Here is a 20,364-nt window from a genome sequence, read left to right on the forward strand (position 1 = left end):
TCCACAGCACAATACGCGCTGGGGATCCGCTCGTGTGAACCTACCCTTAAAGTCCATTTCCCCTGTGGTCTCGTTAGGGATAATGGACGTTTTAGGTGAACGTTTTAGGTGACACGTTAAAGCCGAATGATTTTACCTCTAATACAAGGGAAATGTCCGAATCTCAATGTAATGATTGATAGGAGTCATACAGCCGGCCCTGGTGTCCCGTACTTACATTTCCTTCATCGTCCAGGACCTGGATCTGACCGGAGTCACACAGCTTAACCACCGCTCCAACCGGAACATCAAACTCCCGACCCGTCTTGAGGTCCAGCCAGACATAGTCGCCCTGAAAGACAACAGAAGACAACTTCAATCCAGTTCAATGTGTTTTATATCATACATGAGGAGGACCATGTAAAGAACCCAACAGTGGTTGATGGAGGACCATGTAAAGAACCCAACAGTGGCTGGAGGAGGACCATGTAAAGAACCCAACAGTGGCTGGAGGAGGACCATATAAGGAACCTAACAGCGGCTGGAGGAGGACCATGTGAGGAACCTAACAGCGGCTGGAGGAGGACCATGTAAGGAACCTAACGGCGGCTGGAGAAACCATGTAAGGAACCTAACATTGGCTGGAGGAGGACCATGTAAGGAACCTAACAGCGGCTTGAGGACCATGTAAGGAACCCAACAGCGGTTGATGGAGGACCATGTAAGGAACCTAACAGCGGCTGGAGGAGGAGCATGTAAGGAACCTAGCAGCAGTTGGAGGAGGACCATGTAAGGAACCTAGCAGCAGTTCGAGGAGGACCATGTAAGGAACCTAGCAGCGGCTGGAGGAGGACCATGTAAGGAACCTAGCAGCGGCTGTAGGAGGACCATGTAAGGAATCTAGCAGCGGCTGGAGGAGGACCATGGCCAAGTGTAGTTTTTGCCTTGGTAAATTGTAATCCTCACAGGAAAACACTGTATGGCAGTGGTCTTCAACCTGCAGACCTCCAGATGTAGCAAAACTACAACTCCCAGCATGCCCGGACAGCTGTTGGCTGTCCGGGCATGCTGGGAATTGCAGTTTTGCAACATCTGGAGTTCCGCAGGTTGGAGACCACTGGTGTATGGTAAGGTGGTCCAAGCTGATCTCATAGCCCGGTTATTGTCATTAATCGTGAGCTAAAAAATGGTACTGTAGAAAATGTTGACTTTCCCTTTGTTGAGCAGACTGTCCTGTATAGAAACTTCATATTCAAATCACTATCAGGGAATTCTGGGTACATAGAGGGACTGTGATCTATCTATTAGTCTCACTTTGGAGGACCCAGCACATCCAGACTGTATGAGGGGAGCCCACTGAATTAAGAGTGTAATACTTGCTTCTAATACTTTGGTCTCTGATGTGCTTATTGAGACAACCTCCTAAATCTGCCATAAGGGATCAGGGACCTAAAATACCTGGATCCCAGGGGAATGGGCTGTAATCCATTAAATCCCTTAATCACCAAGACTGTAATCTGCCAAATCACTGGATCTCAAGGGAAAATACCTGGACCACCAAGACAAGACATCAAATAAAGATCACAAGGGACAGGACACTAGATCCCCAGGCATATGACTCTAAACCACTGGATCCCCAGGGAACATGCTGTTCACCAGTAAATCACTTGATCACCAGGGGCAGGACTGTAAATCAGAGCATGCCTAGAGAAAAATCTGTAAAGCACTAAATCGCTGGATCACAAGGGACATAACTAAAGATCACTAAATAACTGTAATATCAATATCACCAGTGATGGGACATTAAATTACCAGATCACTAAGAGCAGCCACTGGATCACCAGGGACAAGACACCAAGTCCCCAGATCACCAGGGGTAGAACTCTAAACTAGTGGATCACTGGGGACAGGGCTGTAAATCACTGTGTCCCCTGGGAAAAAGACTGCATAATACGAAACCACTGGATCACAAAGGAAGGGTAACTAGATCACCAAGAACGTGCAGTAAATTACCAAATCACTGGATCACCTGGAAACAAATGTGCTGTAGTCTACTTAATTACTGGATCACCAGGGAACGTGCTATAAACTACTAAATCACTGGATTACCAGGGAATGTGCTGTAGTCTACTAACTCATTGGAACTCCTAGTTACATACTGTAAACTAATAAATCACTGGATCACCAAGGAACATGTTGTAGTCTACTAAATCACTGGATCACCAGGGAACATGCTGCATTGTACTATATCACTGGATCACTAGGGAACATGCTGTATTCTACTATATCACTGGATCAACAGGGAACATGCTGTAGTCTAATAAATCACTGGATCACCAGGGAAAATGCTGTAAACTACTAAATCACTGGATCACCAGGGAACATACTGTATTCTACTAAATCACTGGATCACCAGGGAACATGCTGTAAACTGCTAAATCACTGGATCACCAGGGAACATGCTGTAAACTACTAAATCACTGGATCACCGGGGAACATGACGTGGTCTACTAAATCACTAGATCACAAAGAAATGGGCTGCAAACTACTAAAATACTGGATAACAAGGGAACATGCTGTTAACTACTAAAGGACTGGATTACTGAAGACAGTAACGTTTAACACAAAATCACTGCATCCTTAGGGAAATGGCTGTATAACACTAAATTACTAGATCACCAGGGACAGAAATACTCTAAATCACTGGATCACCAAGGACATTTCATTAAAACCTTATAACCAAAGGAGGGCCTGTGATTTAGTAGATCACCAGATGGCATCTAAATGATCACAGAAAGGAATCTAACCTATTGGATTACCAGGTATTAGCGAGCTAATGACTAAATTACAAAATATACTGTAGAACCAACAAATCACAAGATTGCACCAAACAGAACACTAACCTACTAAATCACTAAATGACACCAAACAGAACAATAACCTACTAAATCAGTAGATCACACCAAACAGAACACTAACCTACTAAATCACTAGATCACACCAAACAAAACACTAACCTACTAAATCACTAGATCACACCAAAAAGAATACTAACCTACTAAATCACTAAATCACACCAAACAGAACCCTAACCTACTAAATAATTAGATCCAATAAAACAGAACACTAACCTACTAAATCACTAGACCACACCAAACAGAACACTAACCTACTAAATAATTAGATCACATCAAACAGAACAGTAACCTATTAAGCCACTAGATCCAACCAAACCAAACACTAACCTGCTAAATGACACCAAACAGAGTACTAAACCCTTAGCTCACACCAAACAGAACACTAACCTGCTAAATCACTAAATTACACCAAACAGAATACTAACCTACTAAATGACTAGATAACACCAAACAGAACACTAACCTACTAAATCACTAGATCACACCAGACAGAACACTAATCTACTAAATAGCTAGATCACATCAAACAGAAAACTATCCTACTATATCACTAGATCACACCAAACAGAACACTAACCTGCTAAATCTCTAGATCACACCAAACAGAATACTAACCTACTAAATCAAAAAATTACTTCAAACAGAACACTAACCTACTAAATCACTAGATCACATCAAACAGAATACTAACTTGCTAAATCACTAGATCACACCAAACAGAATACTAACCTACTAAATCACTAGATCACACCAAACAGAACACTAACCTACTAGATTACTAGATAACACCAAACAGAACACTAAGCTGCTAAATCACTAGACCACACCAAACAGAACACTAACCTACTAAATCACTAGATCACACCAAACAGAACACTAACCTACTAAATAACTAGATCACATCAAACAGAAAACTAACCTACTATATCACTAGATCACACAAAACAGAACACTAACCTGCTAAATCACTAGACCACACCAAACAGAATACTAACCAACTAAATCACTAAATTAATTCAAACAGAACACTAACCTACTAAATCACATCAAACAGAAGACTAACCTACTAAATCACTAGATCACACCAAACAGTCCACTAACCTACTAAATCACTTAAATCACTAGCTCACATCAAGCAGAATACTAACCTACTAAATCACTAAATTACTTCAAACAGTACACTAACCTACTAAATCAGTAGATCACCCCAAACAGCATACTAACCTACTAAATCACTAGATCACAACAATCAGAATACTAACCTACTAAATCACTAGATCACACCAAATAGAACACTAACCTACTAGATTATTAGATCACATCAAACAGAATACTAACCTACTAAATCACTAGATCACAACAAACAGCACACTAACCTACTAAATCACTAGATCACACCAAACAGAACACTAACCTACTAAATCACTAAATCACACCAAACAGAACACTAACCTGCTAAATAACTAGATCCGATAAACAGAACACTAACCTCCTAAATAACTAGGTCACATCAAACAGAACACTAACCTACTAAATCACTAGATCACACCAAACAGAACAGTGATCTACTAACTTGCTAGATCACACCAAACAGAACACTAACCTACTAAATAACTAGATCACATGAAACAGAACATTAACCTACTAAATCACTAGATCTCACCAAACGGGATTACCAGGGACAGGACATGACTGCAGATTCACCAACAATGTATTTTGATCACTTAGATCTGGGCACGATGCCCGTGGTCACCAGGGAGGTTGTGATGCTGGGTATAGGTGGTGGCAGTTCTTCTTTGTTAAAGAAGGTGAAAAACGTTGTGGTTTCTTAAGAGAACATCACCGCTTGTCAACAAGATGTATAATGAAGCATCCAGCTACACCACCCATCATGCTCCGACAGTCTCAGGCTGGGAGTTGTAGTTCAACAACAGTGAGAAGGCATCAGGTGTGCACCCTTCACATGAAAGGATGGCTTAAACTGATGCGGCCATCTTATGGCCAGTATTGGTTTTGCAGCTTTTTATTTTGGCCGGTGCCTGCAAGATAGCCTGTGGTCCTCATACACATTAGACCAGTGTTTCCCAACTGTGTGCCTCCAGCAAAACTAAAACTCCCAGCATGCCCGGATAGCTAAAGGCTCTGTCTTCACTTAAAGGGGTACAAAGGATAGGGGATAAGATGACTGATCGCTGGGGTCCTGCCGATGTGGTCCCCCGTGATCTTGCACGCTGCACCCCATTAAAATCAGTCCCCGGAGCGTGTTCGCTCCGGGGACTGATTTTAATGGGGTGCAGCGTGCAAGATCACGTGGGTCCCCAGCGGCGGGACCCCCGCGATCAGGCGTCTTATCCCCTATCCTTTGGATAGGGGATAAGATGTCTAAGCGCCGGAGTACCCCTTTAACATTGCACACAAACCTTTTTGATAAGGAGTCCAAAAAGACAGTAAACAAATGCTATGAGTGAGCTCCTCCATTGAGGGGCGTTATGGATCCCATGCAGTTAGGGCCCCTCTGATCAAGGTCTGTGGAGGCCTCTGTGCAAAAATAGGTGTGCGCCGCCCCCTCACATGTCTATAGAGGGAAGACGCCAAAGAGTAGTACCTCTATATTTCCCAATTATACAATGTCTACCTAATAGTGTCCCATTATACAGTGTTATACAGTGCCTACATAATAGTGCAAAACTATACAGTTGTATACAGTGCCTACATAATAGTGCCCAATTATGCAGTGTTATACAGTGCCTACATAACAGTGTCCAATTATATGAGGTTATACAGTGTCTACATAACTGTGCCCAATTATACAGTGTTATACAATGCCTAAATATTAGCGCCCAATTATACAGTGTTATACAGTGCCTACATAATAGTGCCCAATTATACAGTGTTATACAGTGCTTACATAATAGTGCCCAATTATACAGTGCCTACATAATAGTACCAAATTTTACAGTGTTATACAATGCCTACATAATAGTGCCCAATTATGCAGTGTTACCAGTGCCTACCTAATAGTATCCCACAGTTTTATATACACAATTGTACCTAAATGGTACCACAGATAAAACAGATAGTGCCCAAATATACAGTGCTATATAGTGCCAACATAACAGTGCTCAATTATACAGTGCACTGCTGAGTGTTGAGGCCCAGAAGCCACTCTCCCAGACATGGTACCCTGCAGTGATGGTAATGTTAGATCTCTCTCACCGGTAGTAGCGTGCTGGGTTTCACAGCCTGGTTAATGTTACGTAGCAGAGCCCACTTGCCCTGGTCTTTTTCCAAGACGTCCTCCACTCCTCTACGTTGGTACATCCCGGTTTTTACAGTCAATAGTTCAAAAAACCCCAATGCGAGCGTACAGGCGACGGTCTCACCACCATGCTCTCCGCCACAATGTGACCCAGCGTCAAACACAGTCCAATACCTCACGATAATCTGATCAGAGGAGATTCTCCATCTTATCTGAAGACGTCACAACAACAAAAAACAAAAACCTTCCTCAGAGAGTCTCCAAGGGTTAAAAGAGTCTTCCACATGGACCATCGAAAAGCTTCAAAAACACTTCAAGTTTATGTGGATCTGAGACGCCTTCTTTGGCCGTGGTCCTGGTGAACTCTGAGACTGATCCTTGGAGGAGCCTTAGAGAGTCCGTCCTGGCACTTATTAATCTGCAGATGGTCCCGGTGGTATGTGACACATGGCTTTTGATTAACTTAATGCCTTAACAACCACCAGTAAAGGCAAAGCACTAAGGGAACCCAAAACCAAGACCCACCTGCAGCTCCTCAGCGTCTCCACAGATAACCTCCTACCATAGCAACCACTGTCTAAATCATTCATGGCCTCGTCACCTCCTCAGAGTAGTCACTTCTGTCCCACAATCAATTCCTACTAAGGAAAACCAATAAAGACGCCGATCAGAGGCCCCAGGATGGACAGAAGAGGAGCAGATCATGTGGGGATGGGAACAGACACCAAAATAATCTGTAACAACCCGAAATAATACGAGGCCATAGAAACAATAAGGGAGAAAGATAGAAGGATATATAGTGTTATCAGATGGAATAGGGACAATGAGAGTCAGAAGTTTTATATCTATCTCATATCTATCTATTTATCTATCTATCTCATATCTATATCTATATTATCTCTCATATCTATCTATATTATCTATCTATCTCATATCTATCTCATATCTATCTATATTATCTATCTATCTCATATATATCTATATCATATCTATCTATCTACCTACCTACCTATCTACCTATCTCTCTATCTATCTATCTATCTATCTATCTATCTATCTATCTCCTATCTATCTCATATCTATCTATCTCCTATCTATCTATCTATCCATCTATCTATCTATCTATCTATCTCATATCTATCTATCTATCTCATATCTATTTCATATCTATCTATCTATCTATCTCATATCTATCTCATATCTATCTATCTCATATATATCTATCTCATATCTATCTCATATCTATCTATCTATCTCGTATCTATTTATCTATCTCATATCTATCTATCTATCTATCTATCTGCCATAATTAGATTTAAGATAGATAAATAGATATGAGATAGACAGATAGATATTAGATAGATAGATATGAGATAGATATAAGATAGATATAAGATAGATAGATAGATATGAGATAGATAGATAAATAGATGATTGATAGATAGATATGAGATAGATAGATAGATAGATATGATATATATATATATATATATATATATATATATATAGATAGATAGATAGATAGATAGATATGAGATAGATAGATATGATATAGATAGATATAGATAGATAGATATGAGATAGATAGATAGATAGATAGATAGATATGAGATAGATATGAGATAGATAGATAGATATGAGATAGATAGATATGATATAGATAGATATAGATAGATATGAGATAGATAGATAGATAGATATGAGATATATATGAGATAGATAGATAGATAGATATGAGATAGATAGATAGATAGATAGATATGAAATAGATAAATATGAGAGATAGATATGAGATAGATAGATAGATAGATATGAGATAGATATAAAAAGATCACTAGAAAGATCTCTGTAATGTCCATTCACATGTCTGTATATTGTGATTTCATCACAAGTCAGTGTATAGGGACAGTTATACTATACTGCTGTACTGCGTATAACAGCAATCAGATATAAAAAGTATAAAATAAAGAAAAAAAAAAAATAGTCAAAAAAAAAAATGAAACAAAAGAAAAGCCCCTTTCCCAATAAAGCCCTATATTATACATAAAAAAAAAAACTACACATAATAGGTATCGCCACGTTCATAGCGACTTGTACTCTAAAATTATAATAATTATTCATCCTGCATAGTGAACGCTGTAATTATAAAAAAAAAAATAAAAACTATTTAAAAGCACAAGAATTGCTGATTTTGGTCACCTCGCCTTCATAAAAGTAGAATACAAACAATCAAAAGGGAACATGTATAACAAAAAATGGTACCAATAAAAAGTACAGAAGTACAGCTCATCACGCATAAAAACAAAAACAAAACAAGCCCGATACAATGGGGTCGGATGAAAGTTTTGGTTGTCCGCACATGACATCACAAAAAGGGGGGGGGGGGGTTGCTTTGCTGTTAAAATTTAAAGAAAAATCCATTTTAAAAAAATTTGAAAAATGGGGCTTGGACATTGAGGTATAAACAGGCAGTGTTCTTAAAGGGGGGGTACTCCGCTGCTCAGCGTTTGGAACAAACTGTTCCAAACGCTGGAGCCGGCAGCTCGCCACGTCATAGCCCCGCCCCCTCAATGCAAGTCTATGGGAGGGGGCGTGACGGCTGTCACGCCCCCTCCCATAGACTAGCATTGAGGGGGCAGGGCATGACATCCTGAGGGGGCAATGCTATGACATCATGAGCTGCAGGCTCCAGCGTTCGGAACAGTTTGTTCCAAACGCTGAGCAGCGGAGTACCCCTTTAAGTGGTTAATATGGTGGCGCCACCCTACTTGTTGGGTTAAACAGGTGAGATTTTCGGAAAAATTGACATTATCCTTACTCATATCATCTGACATTTGATTTTCCTGTGTAAATACAGTAGAGAAGAAATAATTTAGTAGATTGGCCTTTTCCTCATCCTCCTCCACCATTACACCTAGTAGATTTCTTAGGGGAGGGCCAACATTTTCAGATTTAAGTTTCTTATTTTTTATGCAGGTGAAGAATAATTTTGGGTTCTTTTTACACCTCAGTGACATATGACGCTCTGTAGGGTCTTATTGATGAGTCTCAGGAGCCAAAGTGAAGCCTAATTTGTCTGTGATTGTGATGTTAATTCTGGACGAGGAGGAATTGATGGCTCCTCATCCATTACTATGTAGAGGTGTCAGTCAGCGGTGAGGGCGGTCACATCCCCAGGGAAGCAGCTCTGAGAACACTGTCAATAATGTATGAATGAGAGCGGCCACCTCATGTGTCACTACAGGAAGCATTCACAATACTAGAGATATACGACCGTCCTATACAATGTCACTATACTAGAGATATACTGCTGTCCTATAACATACCCCAACCCTAGAGATATACCACCGCACTATAACATACCACAACCCTAGAGATATACCACCGCACTATAACATACCCCAACCCTAGAGATATACCACCACACTATAACATGCCACAACCCTAGAGATATACCACCACACTATAACATACCACAACCCTAGAGATATACCACCGCACTATAACATACCACAACCCTAGAGACATACCACCGCACTATAACATACCACAACCCTAGAGATATACCACCGCACTATAACATACCACAACCCTAGAGATATACCACCGCACTATAACATACCACAACCCTAAAGATATACCACCACACTATAACATACCCCAACCCTAGAGATATACCACCACACTATAACATGCCACAACCCTAGAGATATACTGCTGTCCTATAACATACCCCAACCCTAGAGATATACCACCACACTATAACATGCCACAACCCTAGAGATATACCACCACACTATAACATACCACAACCCTAGAGATATACCACCGCACTATAACATACCACAACCCTAGAGATATACCACCGCACTATAACATACCACAACCCTAGAGACATACCACCGCACTATAACATACCACAACCCTAGAGATATACCACCGCACTATAACATACCACAACCCTAGAGATATACCACCGCACTATAACATACCACAACCCTAAAGATATACCACCACACTATAACATACCCCAACCCTAGAGATATACCACCACACTATAACATGCCACAACCCTAGAGATATACCACCGCACTATAACATACCACAACCCTAAAGATATACCACCGCACTATAACATACCACAACCCTAAAGATATACCAACGCACTATAACATACCACAACCCTAAAGATATACCACCGCACTATAACATACCACAACCCTAGAGATATACCACCGCACTATAACATACCCCAACCCTAGAGATATACCACCACACTATAACATGCCACAACCCTAGAGATATACCACCGCACTATAACATACCACAACCCTAGAGATATACCAACGCACTATAACATACCACAACCCTAAAGATATACCACCGCACTATAACATACCACAAACCTAAAGATATACCACCGCACTATAACATACCACAACCCTAAAGATATACCAACGCACTATAACATACCACAACCCTAAAGATATACCACCGCACTATAACATACCACAACCCTAGAGATATACCACCGCACTATAACATACCCCAACATAGAGATATACCACCGCACTATAACATACCACAACCCTAGAGATATACCACCGCACTATAACATACCACAACCCTAAAGATATACCACCGCACTATAACATACCACAACCCTAGAGATATACCACCGCACTATAACATACCACAACCCTAGAGATATACCACCACCCTATAACATACCCCAACCCTAGAGATATACCACCACACTATAACATGCCACAACCCTAGAGATATACCACCGCACTATAACATACCACAACCCTAAAGATATACCACCGCACTATAACATACCACAACCCTAAAGATATACCAACGCACTATAACATACCACAACCCTAAAGATATACCACCGCACTATAACATACCACAACCCTAGAGATATACCACCGCACTATAACATACCCCAACATAGAGATATACCACCGCACTATAACATACCACAACCCTAAAGATATACCACCGCACTATAACATACCCCAACATAGAGATATACCACCGCACTATAACATACCCCAACCCTAGAGATATACCACCGCACTATAACATACCACAACCCTAGAGATATACCACCGCACTATAACATACCACAACCCTAAAGATATACCACCGCACTATAACATACCACAACCCTAAAGATATACCACCGCACTATAACATACCCCAACATAGAGACATACCACCGCACTATGACATACCACAACCATAGAGATATACAACCGCACTATAACATACCCCAACCCTCGAGATATACCACCACCCTATAACATACCCCAACCCTAGAGATATACCACCGCTCTATAACATACCACAACCCTAGAGATATACCACCGCACTATAACATACCACAACCCTAGAGATATACAACCGTACTATAACATACCCCAACCCTCGAGATATACCACCACCCTATAACATACCACAACCCAAGAGATATACCACCACCCTATAACATACCACAACCCAAGAGATATACCACTGTCTTACAACATACCGCAATCCTATACCATTCCACCCTATTACGTACAATGACCCTACAGATGTACCGCTGTTTTTATAACATACCGCAACCCTAGAGAAAGACCACCACCCTATATGTTATAATACTACAATCCTAGAGATATATCACCACCTTATAACATATCACATTCCTAGAAATATACCACTGCCCTGTAACCTACCACAACACTAGAAATATACAAGCATCCTATAATGTACCGCAACCCTACAGATTTATTGCTACTCTATAACATACTGCAGCCCTAGATATATAGCACTGCCCTATAATATACTGCAGCCCCAAAGATATACTGCCACTGTATAATATACCACAAGCCTAGAGATATACCACCACCCTTTAGCACACCACAACCCTAGAACTGTCACGCACCTGAATGCAGGCGGTCTGGAACAGGATGTGGATCCTCTACCTGTGTGGCTGATGACTCGGACCATATCGGGGAGCGGAGTCTAAGGTGCAGCTGGTCTTCACAAGAGCCCGCCGCAAAGCAGGATGGATTTGCTACGGCAGGCGACACCCGGGTGGCTACCCCCAATATGGCTCGATCACATAGGTAACTGGGCAAGGCGATGTACAGGAGGATGAGACAGAGGCGTAGTCAACATAGCAGAAGGGCAAGGCAGGCGGCAAAGGTTCATAGTCAAAAAACGTAGCAAGGAAGTCTGGTAACACGGGTAGGCAAAACAGGCAATGGGAACACTTTCTCTTAGGCAATGAGCACTGAAAATCCGGCAGGGGTGTGTGGGAAGTGCAGGAACTTATAATGTGGTGTCAGGTGCAAAGACTAATTATGGGCGCACTGGCCCTTTAAATTTCAGACCTCCGTTGCGCACGCGCCATAGGAGACAGGAACGAGCGAGGCGAAGCTGAGTTACAATGGCAGCAGAGCCGGGTAAGTGACGGCTGGGATTCGCATGCGGGCGCTTCCCAAGATGCATATCCCAGCCCCGCCGACAGACGAGGACCCCGGGACACTGCACTCACGGCCGGAGCTTGCGGCCGGAGCACAGCGCGTGCCAGACCTTTGGTCTCCCCCTCTTCTTACGGCTCAGAAACCTTTTAAGAAGATCTTGGTCCAGAATATTGTCCTGAGGCTCCCAAGACCTCTCCTCAGGACCGAATCCTTCTCAATCCCAAGGAAGTAGCGTTTCCCTCTGACCAGCTTGGAGCCAAGAATTTCCTTTACAGCAAAAACATCAGAGGTACCAGAGATGGAGGAAGGCGTGATGTGTTTTTGAGAAAAACGGTTGTGGATGACAGGCTTCAAGAGGGAGACATGGAAGGAATTCGGGATCCGGAGAGAGGCGGGCAAATGGATGGAATAAGCCACGGGATTAAGTGATTTTTTTTACTTTATAGGGACCCAAAAAACATGGACCTAGTTTATAAGAGGGTACCTTAAAGCGGATGTACTTGGAGGACAACCACACCTTGTCCCCAGGAGAGAACTCGGGAGGAGGACGTCTTTTCCTGTCCGCTTGTGACTTCATACGATTTGCAGCAAGAAGAAGGGAGTGACGAGTCCCTTCAAAATTCCTAACAAATTTGTCAGCCATAGGTACGAGGAAGAGGAAGACAAGGGAAAAGGTGGACAAGGATGAAGGCCAAAGACCACAAAGAAGGGGGAAGTTCCAGTGGATTCAGAATTCCTATGGTTATTAGAAAATTCGGCCCAAGGTAGTAAATCGGTCCAGTCGTCTTGACGGGCGGAGACATAATGGCGAAGATAGTCCCCCAGGACCTGATTCACCCTTTCGACTTGACCATTGGATTGAGGGTGGTAAGCCGAGGAGAAGTCCAATTTAACTTGGAGACGGGAACAGAGGGCCCTCCAGAACTTGGAGATGAACTGGACCCCCCGATCGAAGGCAATATGGGTAGGTAATCCATGGAGACGGAAGATTTGAGCGAAGAATAGCTTGGCAAGCTGCGGTGCAGATGGCAAACCTGGCAAGGGTACAAAATGAGCCATTTTAGAAAACCGGTCAACCACAACCCAGATGACCGTGTTGCCGCTGGAAGATGGAAGGCCGGAGATGAAGTCCATTGCTATGTTGGTCCAGGGAAACTCAGGAACTGGCAAAGGTTGTAGTAGACCAGCAGGCTTGGCACGAGGGGTCTTGTCCCGGGCACAATCCGAACAAGAGCGGACGAAGTCAACGACATCTTTTCTGAGAGTTGGCCACCAATACTGTTGGGAGATGAGTTACAAGGACTTACATATACTGGCATGGCCGGCCAAAAGAGAGTAATGACCCCATTTCAAGATTCGTAGTCTTAGGTGGGGAGTAACGTAGGTTTCCCAGGAGGCAGGTGCTGAAGAGTTGCTTGAGCTGCAGTAATGAGATGATCGGGAAGTATAATATGCTGAGGATGTGACTCTGAACTAGTACTTCAGAGGATCTAGATAGCGCGTCAGCACGACGAATTTTCTCTGCTTGCCGGAAATGAATAAAAAATTCAAATCTGGAGAAAAACAGAGACCAATGGACCTGTCGGGGGTTGAGACGATAAGCAGTCTGTAGATATAGCAAGTTCTTGTGGTCGGAATAAATGGTAAGTAGATGTACAGAGCCCTCCAAGAGATGGCGCCATTCTTCCAAGGCCAACTTAATAGCCAAGAGCTCACGATCTCCTATTGTATTAGTTTCTCTCCGCAGGTGAGAAGGTTTTAGAGAAGAAACCGCAGGTTACAGTTTTTCCTTTGGAGGTTTTTTGTATCAAAACAGCACCTGCACCGACCGAAGAAGCGTCCACTTCCAAAATAAATGGCTTGACTGGATCTGGTCTCGACAATACAGGAGCAGAAGCGAAGGCAGATTTTAACTGTTTAAAGGCCTCTTCGGCCTCTGGAGTCCAGACCTTCGGATTAGCATTTTTTTTTGTAAGAGAGGCGATGGAGGCAACCAAGATAGAACAATGCGAAATAAATTGCCGATAGTAATTGACAAAGCTGAGGAAGCGCTGAATCGCTTTCAAGCCAGAAAGTCGAGGCCAATCCAGTACTGCGGACAACTTGTCAGGATCCATTTGCAGGCCTTGACTGGTGTCAATATAGCCCAGAAACAGAAGGCTGGTCTTCTCAAAATTACACTTTTCAAGTTTTGCATAGAGATGATTGTCTCGGAGGCGCTGTAAGACATGGCAGAGGTGGGAATGAGGAGTATGGAGGTCAGGCGAGTAGATGAGAATGTCATCTAGGTAGACAATTACACAGGAGTATAGGAGATCACGAAAAATGTCATTGACAAACTCCTGAAAGACCGCCGGAGCATTACAGAGTCCAAATGGCATCACCAGATACTCAAAATGTCAGTCACGGGTATTAAATGCAGTCTTCCATTCGTCCCCTTCTCGTATACAGATCAAATTATAGGCCCCACGAAGATCCAACTTAGAAAAGATTTTGGCCCCTCGCAGACGATCAAATAACTCTGTGATCAAAGGAAGTGGGTAGCGGTTCTTTATAGTGATTTTATTCAGGCCACGGTAGTCGATGCAAGGTCGTAGAGACCCGTCTTTCTTTTCTATGAAGAAGAAACCAGCACCGGCAGGAGAGGAGGACTTCCTGATGAATCCCTTCTGTAAATTTTCCTGGATATAATTAGACATGGCCTGAGTTTCCGGAACAGATAACAGGTAGATTCTGCCCCTGGGAGGTGTGGTGCTGGGCAGCAAGTCAATGGGACAATCGTACGGGCGATGTGGAGGTAACACTTCGGCTTGCTTTTCACTGAAGACATCAGCATAATCCAGAAGAAAGGAAGGCAAACCGGGCAGTGGACGAGATGATGGTTCCAACTTGGTCACCCGTACATGAATGCAATGATTGTTGCAGTGCGGACCCCAGCGAAGGACCGGTTTTCCAATCCAGGTGTGGGGCATGGAGCTGCAACAAAGGTAGACCTAGCAAGAGAGGAGAAGTATAGTGTGGAAGCACATAGAGGGACAAGTTATCTCTGTGTGAGACTCCGACCTGCATTAACAGGGGTTCTGTGCGGTATAGCATGGTACAGTCTATTTTTTCTCCATTGACCGTGCAGATGAACAGCGGTTTCGAGAGACTTAGAACTGGCAGGAGATACTTGTGCACTAGAGAGGCATCAATGAAGTTACCAGCGGAGCCAGAGTCCAGGAAGGCCAAAACTGAGAGGTTCACTTTAGAAGGAGGATGAAGCTGAACTGTCATATTAAAGGGGTAGTCCAGTGGTGAAAAACTTATCCCCTATACTAAGGATAGTGGATAAGTTTGAGATCGCGGGGGGTCCGACCGCTGGGGCCCCCTGCGATCTCTCTGTATGGGGCCCCGGCTCTCCGCCGAGATAGCGGGTGTCGACCCCCGCACGAGGCGGCGGCCGACACGCCCCCTCAATACATCTCAATGGCAGAGCCGGAGATTGCCGAAGGCAGCGCTTCGGCTCTGCCATAGAGTTGTATTGAGGGGGGGTGTCGGCCGCCGCCTCGTGCGGAGGTCGACACGCCCCCTTCCCGCAGGCTGTCGGGGTTCCGTACAGGAGATCGCAGGGGGCCCCAGCAGTCGGACCCCCCGCGATCTGCAACTTATCCCCTATCCTTAGGATAGGGGATAAGTTGCTCACCACTGAGTCACCACTGGACTACTCCTTTAAGGCATGGAGAGGAGGAATTCCCACCTAGGGAGGCCTCTCCAACAAACCCTAGGTGCGAGCATTTCCCTGTGACTGAGCACGCAGAGGACAGTCTTTTAGAAAGTGATCCGCACTAGCGCAGTATAGGCAGAGATTCTCAGTTTGTCGGCAAGTTCTTTCCTGCAGAGTCAGGCGAGACCGATCCACCTGCATAGCCTCCACTGCGGGAGGCAAAGAAGAAGGTTGCCGTGGTTGCTGGAAGACTGATGCCAAGCGAGGAAAGCGCAGAGGTCGTGCAGATTTTCTTTCTTGATGTTGTTCCTCACGTCTCTAAGTGAAACAGATATCAATCCGGGATGCCAATTGTATCAGTTAATTCAGATTAGATGGCAATTCCCGGGCAGCGAGGACATCATTTATTTGGCTTGATAATCCTCTCTTGAAAGTAGCGCAGAGAGCTTCATCATTCCAAGACAACTCCGACACCAGGATCCGGAACCGAATGGCATATTCGCCCACAGTGGAGTTGCCCTGGGAGAGACTTAGTAAAGCCGTCTCAGCAGAGGAAATTCGGGCAGGTTCTTCAAAGACTGTGCGAAATTCCATCAGGAATGCCTGGAGGTTAGTATTGATGGCATCACTGCGATCCAATAGTGGAGTAGACCAGGCCAAGGCCCTACCAGACAGGAGACTGATGACGAAGGCCACCTTTGCTCGTTCTGTGGAGAACTGGTCCGCCATGAGTTCTATGTGTATGGAGCACTGCGTCACGAAACCCTGACAAGACTTGGGATCCCCCTCAAACTTCTCAGGAAGCGACAAACGGAGTTTCGATCCGGAGGAAACTGCAGCAGCGGGAGGGAAGAGGCCGTGGCTGTGGCAGTTGCTGCTGGGCAGATAGCAGCAGCTGCATCATGGCGGATAGCTGGTTAAGCTGCTGTGCCTGCTGGGCCAACTGCTGGGACTGGAGCGCCACGACAGATGCAAGATCCGAATCAGGCTGAGGAACCCCAGTTGGATCCATGGCCGGATCTTGCTGTCACGCACCTGAATGCGGGCGGTCTGGAATAGGATGTGGATCCTCTACCTGTGTGGCTGATGACTTGGACCGTATCGGGGAGCGGAGTCTAAGGTGCCGCTTGTCTTCACAAGAGCCCGCCGCAAAGCAAGATTGATTTGCTGCGGCAGGCGACACCCAGGTCGCTACCCCCGATACGGCTCGATCACATAGGTAACTGGGCAAAGCGAAGTACAGGAGGATGAGACAGAGGCGTAGTCAATGTAGCAGAAGGTCAAGGCAGGCGGCAAAGGGTCGTAGTCAAAAAACTTAGCAAGGAAGTCTGGTAACACGGGTAGGCAAAACAGGCAATGGGAACGCTTTCTCTTGAGCAGGGGGGTGTGGGAGGTGCAAGAACTTATAATCTGGTGTCAGGTGCAAAGACTAATTATGGGCGCACTGGCCCTTTAAATTCCAGAGCTCCATTGCGTGTGCGCCCTAGGAGACGGGGATGAGCGCAGAGGAGCTGAGTTACAGTGGCAGCAGAGCGGGGTAAGTGACAGGCTGGGACTCGCATGCGGACGCATCCCGCGATGAGAATCCCAGCCCCGCCGACAGACGGGAACCCCAGGACACTGCGCTCACGGCCAAGGCGCAGCGCATGACAAGAACATACCCCCACCATATAACATACCCCAACCCTAGAGATATACCACTGTCTTATAACACACCACAATCCTATACCATTCCACGCTATTATGTACAACAACCCTAGAGATGTACCGCTGTCTTTATAACATACCGCAACCCTAAAGCAAGACCAACACCCTATAACATAACATACCCCCACCCTATAACATACCACAATTCTAGAACATACCCCCACCCTATAACATACCACAATTCTAGAACATACCCCCACCATATAGCATACCACAACCCTAGAACATACCCCCACCCTATAACATACCACAACCCTAAAGCAAGACCAACACCCTATAACATACCACAACCCTAGAACATACCCCCACCCTATAACATACCACAACCCTAAAGCAAGACCAACACCCTATAACATACCACAACCCTAGAACATACCCCCACCCTATAACATACCACAACCCTAGAACATACCCCCACCCTATAACATACCACAACCCTATAACATACCCCCACCCTATAACATACCACAACCCTAGAGATATACCACTGTCTTATAACACACCACAATCCTACACCATTCCACGCTATTATTTACAACAACCCTAGAGACGCACCACTGTTTTTATAACATACCGCAACCCTTAAGCAAGACCAACACCCTATAACATAACATACCCCCACCCTATAACATACCACAATTCTAGAACATACCCCCACCATATAGCATACCACAATTCTAGAACATACCCCCACCCTATAACATACCACAATTCTAGAACATACCCCCACCCTATAACATACCACAACCCTAGAACATACCCCCACCCTATAACATACCACAACCCTAGAACATACCCCCACCCTATAATATACCACAACCCTAGAACATACCCCACCCTATAACATGCCACAACCCTAGAACATACCCCCACCATATAACATACCACATCCTTAGAACATACCCCCACCCTATAACATACCACAACCCTAGAACATACCCCCACCCTATAACATACCCCCACCCTATAACATACCACAACCCTAGAACATACCCCCACCCTATAACATACCACAACCCTAGAACATACCCCCACCCTATAACATACCACAACCCTAGAACATACCCCCACCATATAACATACCACAACCCTAGAACATACCCCCACCATATAACATACCACAACCCTAGAGCATACCCCCACCCTATAACATACCACAACCCTAGAACATACCCCCACCCTATAACATACCACAACCCTAGAACATACCTCCACCATATAACATACCACAACCCTAGAACATACCCCCACCCTATAACATACCACAACCCTAGAACATACCCCACCCTATAACATACCACAACCCTAGAACATACCCCCACCATATAACATACCACAACCCTAGAACATACCCCCACCCTATAACATACCACAACCCTAGAACATACCCCCACCCTATAACATACCACAACCCTAGAACATACCCCCACCCTATAACATACCCCCACCCTATAAAATACCCCCACCCTATAACATACCACAACCCTAGAACATACCCCCACCATATAACATACCACATCCTTAGAACATACCCCCACCCTATAACATACCACAACCCTAGAACATACCCCCACCCTATAACATACCACAACCCTAGAACATACCCCCACCATATAACATACCACAACCCTAGAACAGACCCCAACCTATAACATACCACAACCCTAGAACATACCCCCACCCTATAACATACCACAACCCTAGAACATACCCCCACCATATAACATACCACATCCTTAGAACATACCCCCACCCTATAACATACCACAACCCTAGAACATACCCCCACCCTATAACATACCACAACCCTAGAACATACCCCCACCATATAACATACCACAACCCTAGAACATACCCCCACCCTATAACATACCACAATTCTAGAACATACCCCCACCATATAGCATACCACAATTCTAGAACATACCCCCACCCTATAACATACCACAATTCTAGAACATACCCCCACCCTATAACATACCACAACCCTAGAACATACCCCCACCCTATAACATACCACAACCCTAGAACATACCCCCACCCTATAATATACCACAACCCTAGAACATACCCCACCCTATAACATGCCACAACCCTAGAACATACCCCCACCATATAACATACCACATCCTTAGAACATACCCCCACCCTATAACATACCACAACCCTAGAACATACCCCCACCCTATAACATACCCCCACCCTATAACATACCACAACCCTAGAACATACCCCCACCCTATAACATACCACAACCCTAGAACATACCCCCACCCTATAACATACCACAACCCTAGAACATACCCCCACCAT

At 44.4% G+C, this 20,364-nt stretch overlaps 1 protein-coding gene across 1 annotated transcript in view; it reads right to left on the reverse strand.

Moving 5' to 3' along the window:
* The window catches only part of MYO7A (myosin VIIA), a gene marked incomplete in the record, with an annotated part of 248,641 nt that overhangs the window by 186,607 nt on the left and 41,670 nt on the right, over window positions 1–20,364 (reverse strand). The window contains 1 exon segment of the mRNA XM_056561158.1: window positions 218–331. Coding sequence (XP_056417133.1) covers window positions 218–331 — 114 coding nt within the window.

Source organism: Hyla sarda, chromosome 2 (assembly GCF_029499605.1).
Source record: "Hyla sarda isolate aHylSar1 chromosome 2, aHylSar1.hap1, whole genome shotgun sequence".
Taxonomy (NCBI): Eukaryota; Metazoa; Chordata; class Amphibia; order Anura; family Hylidae; genus Hyla; species Hyla sarda.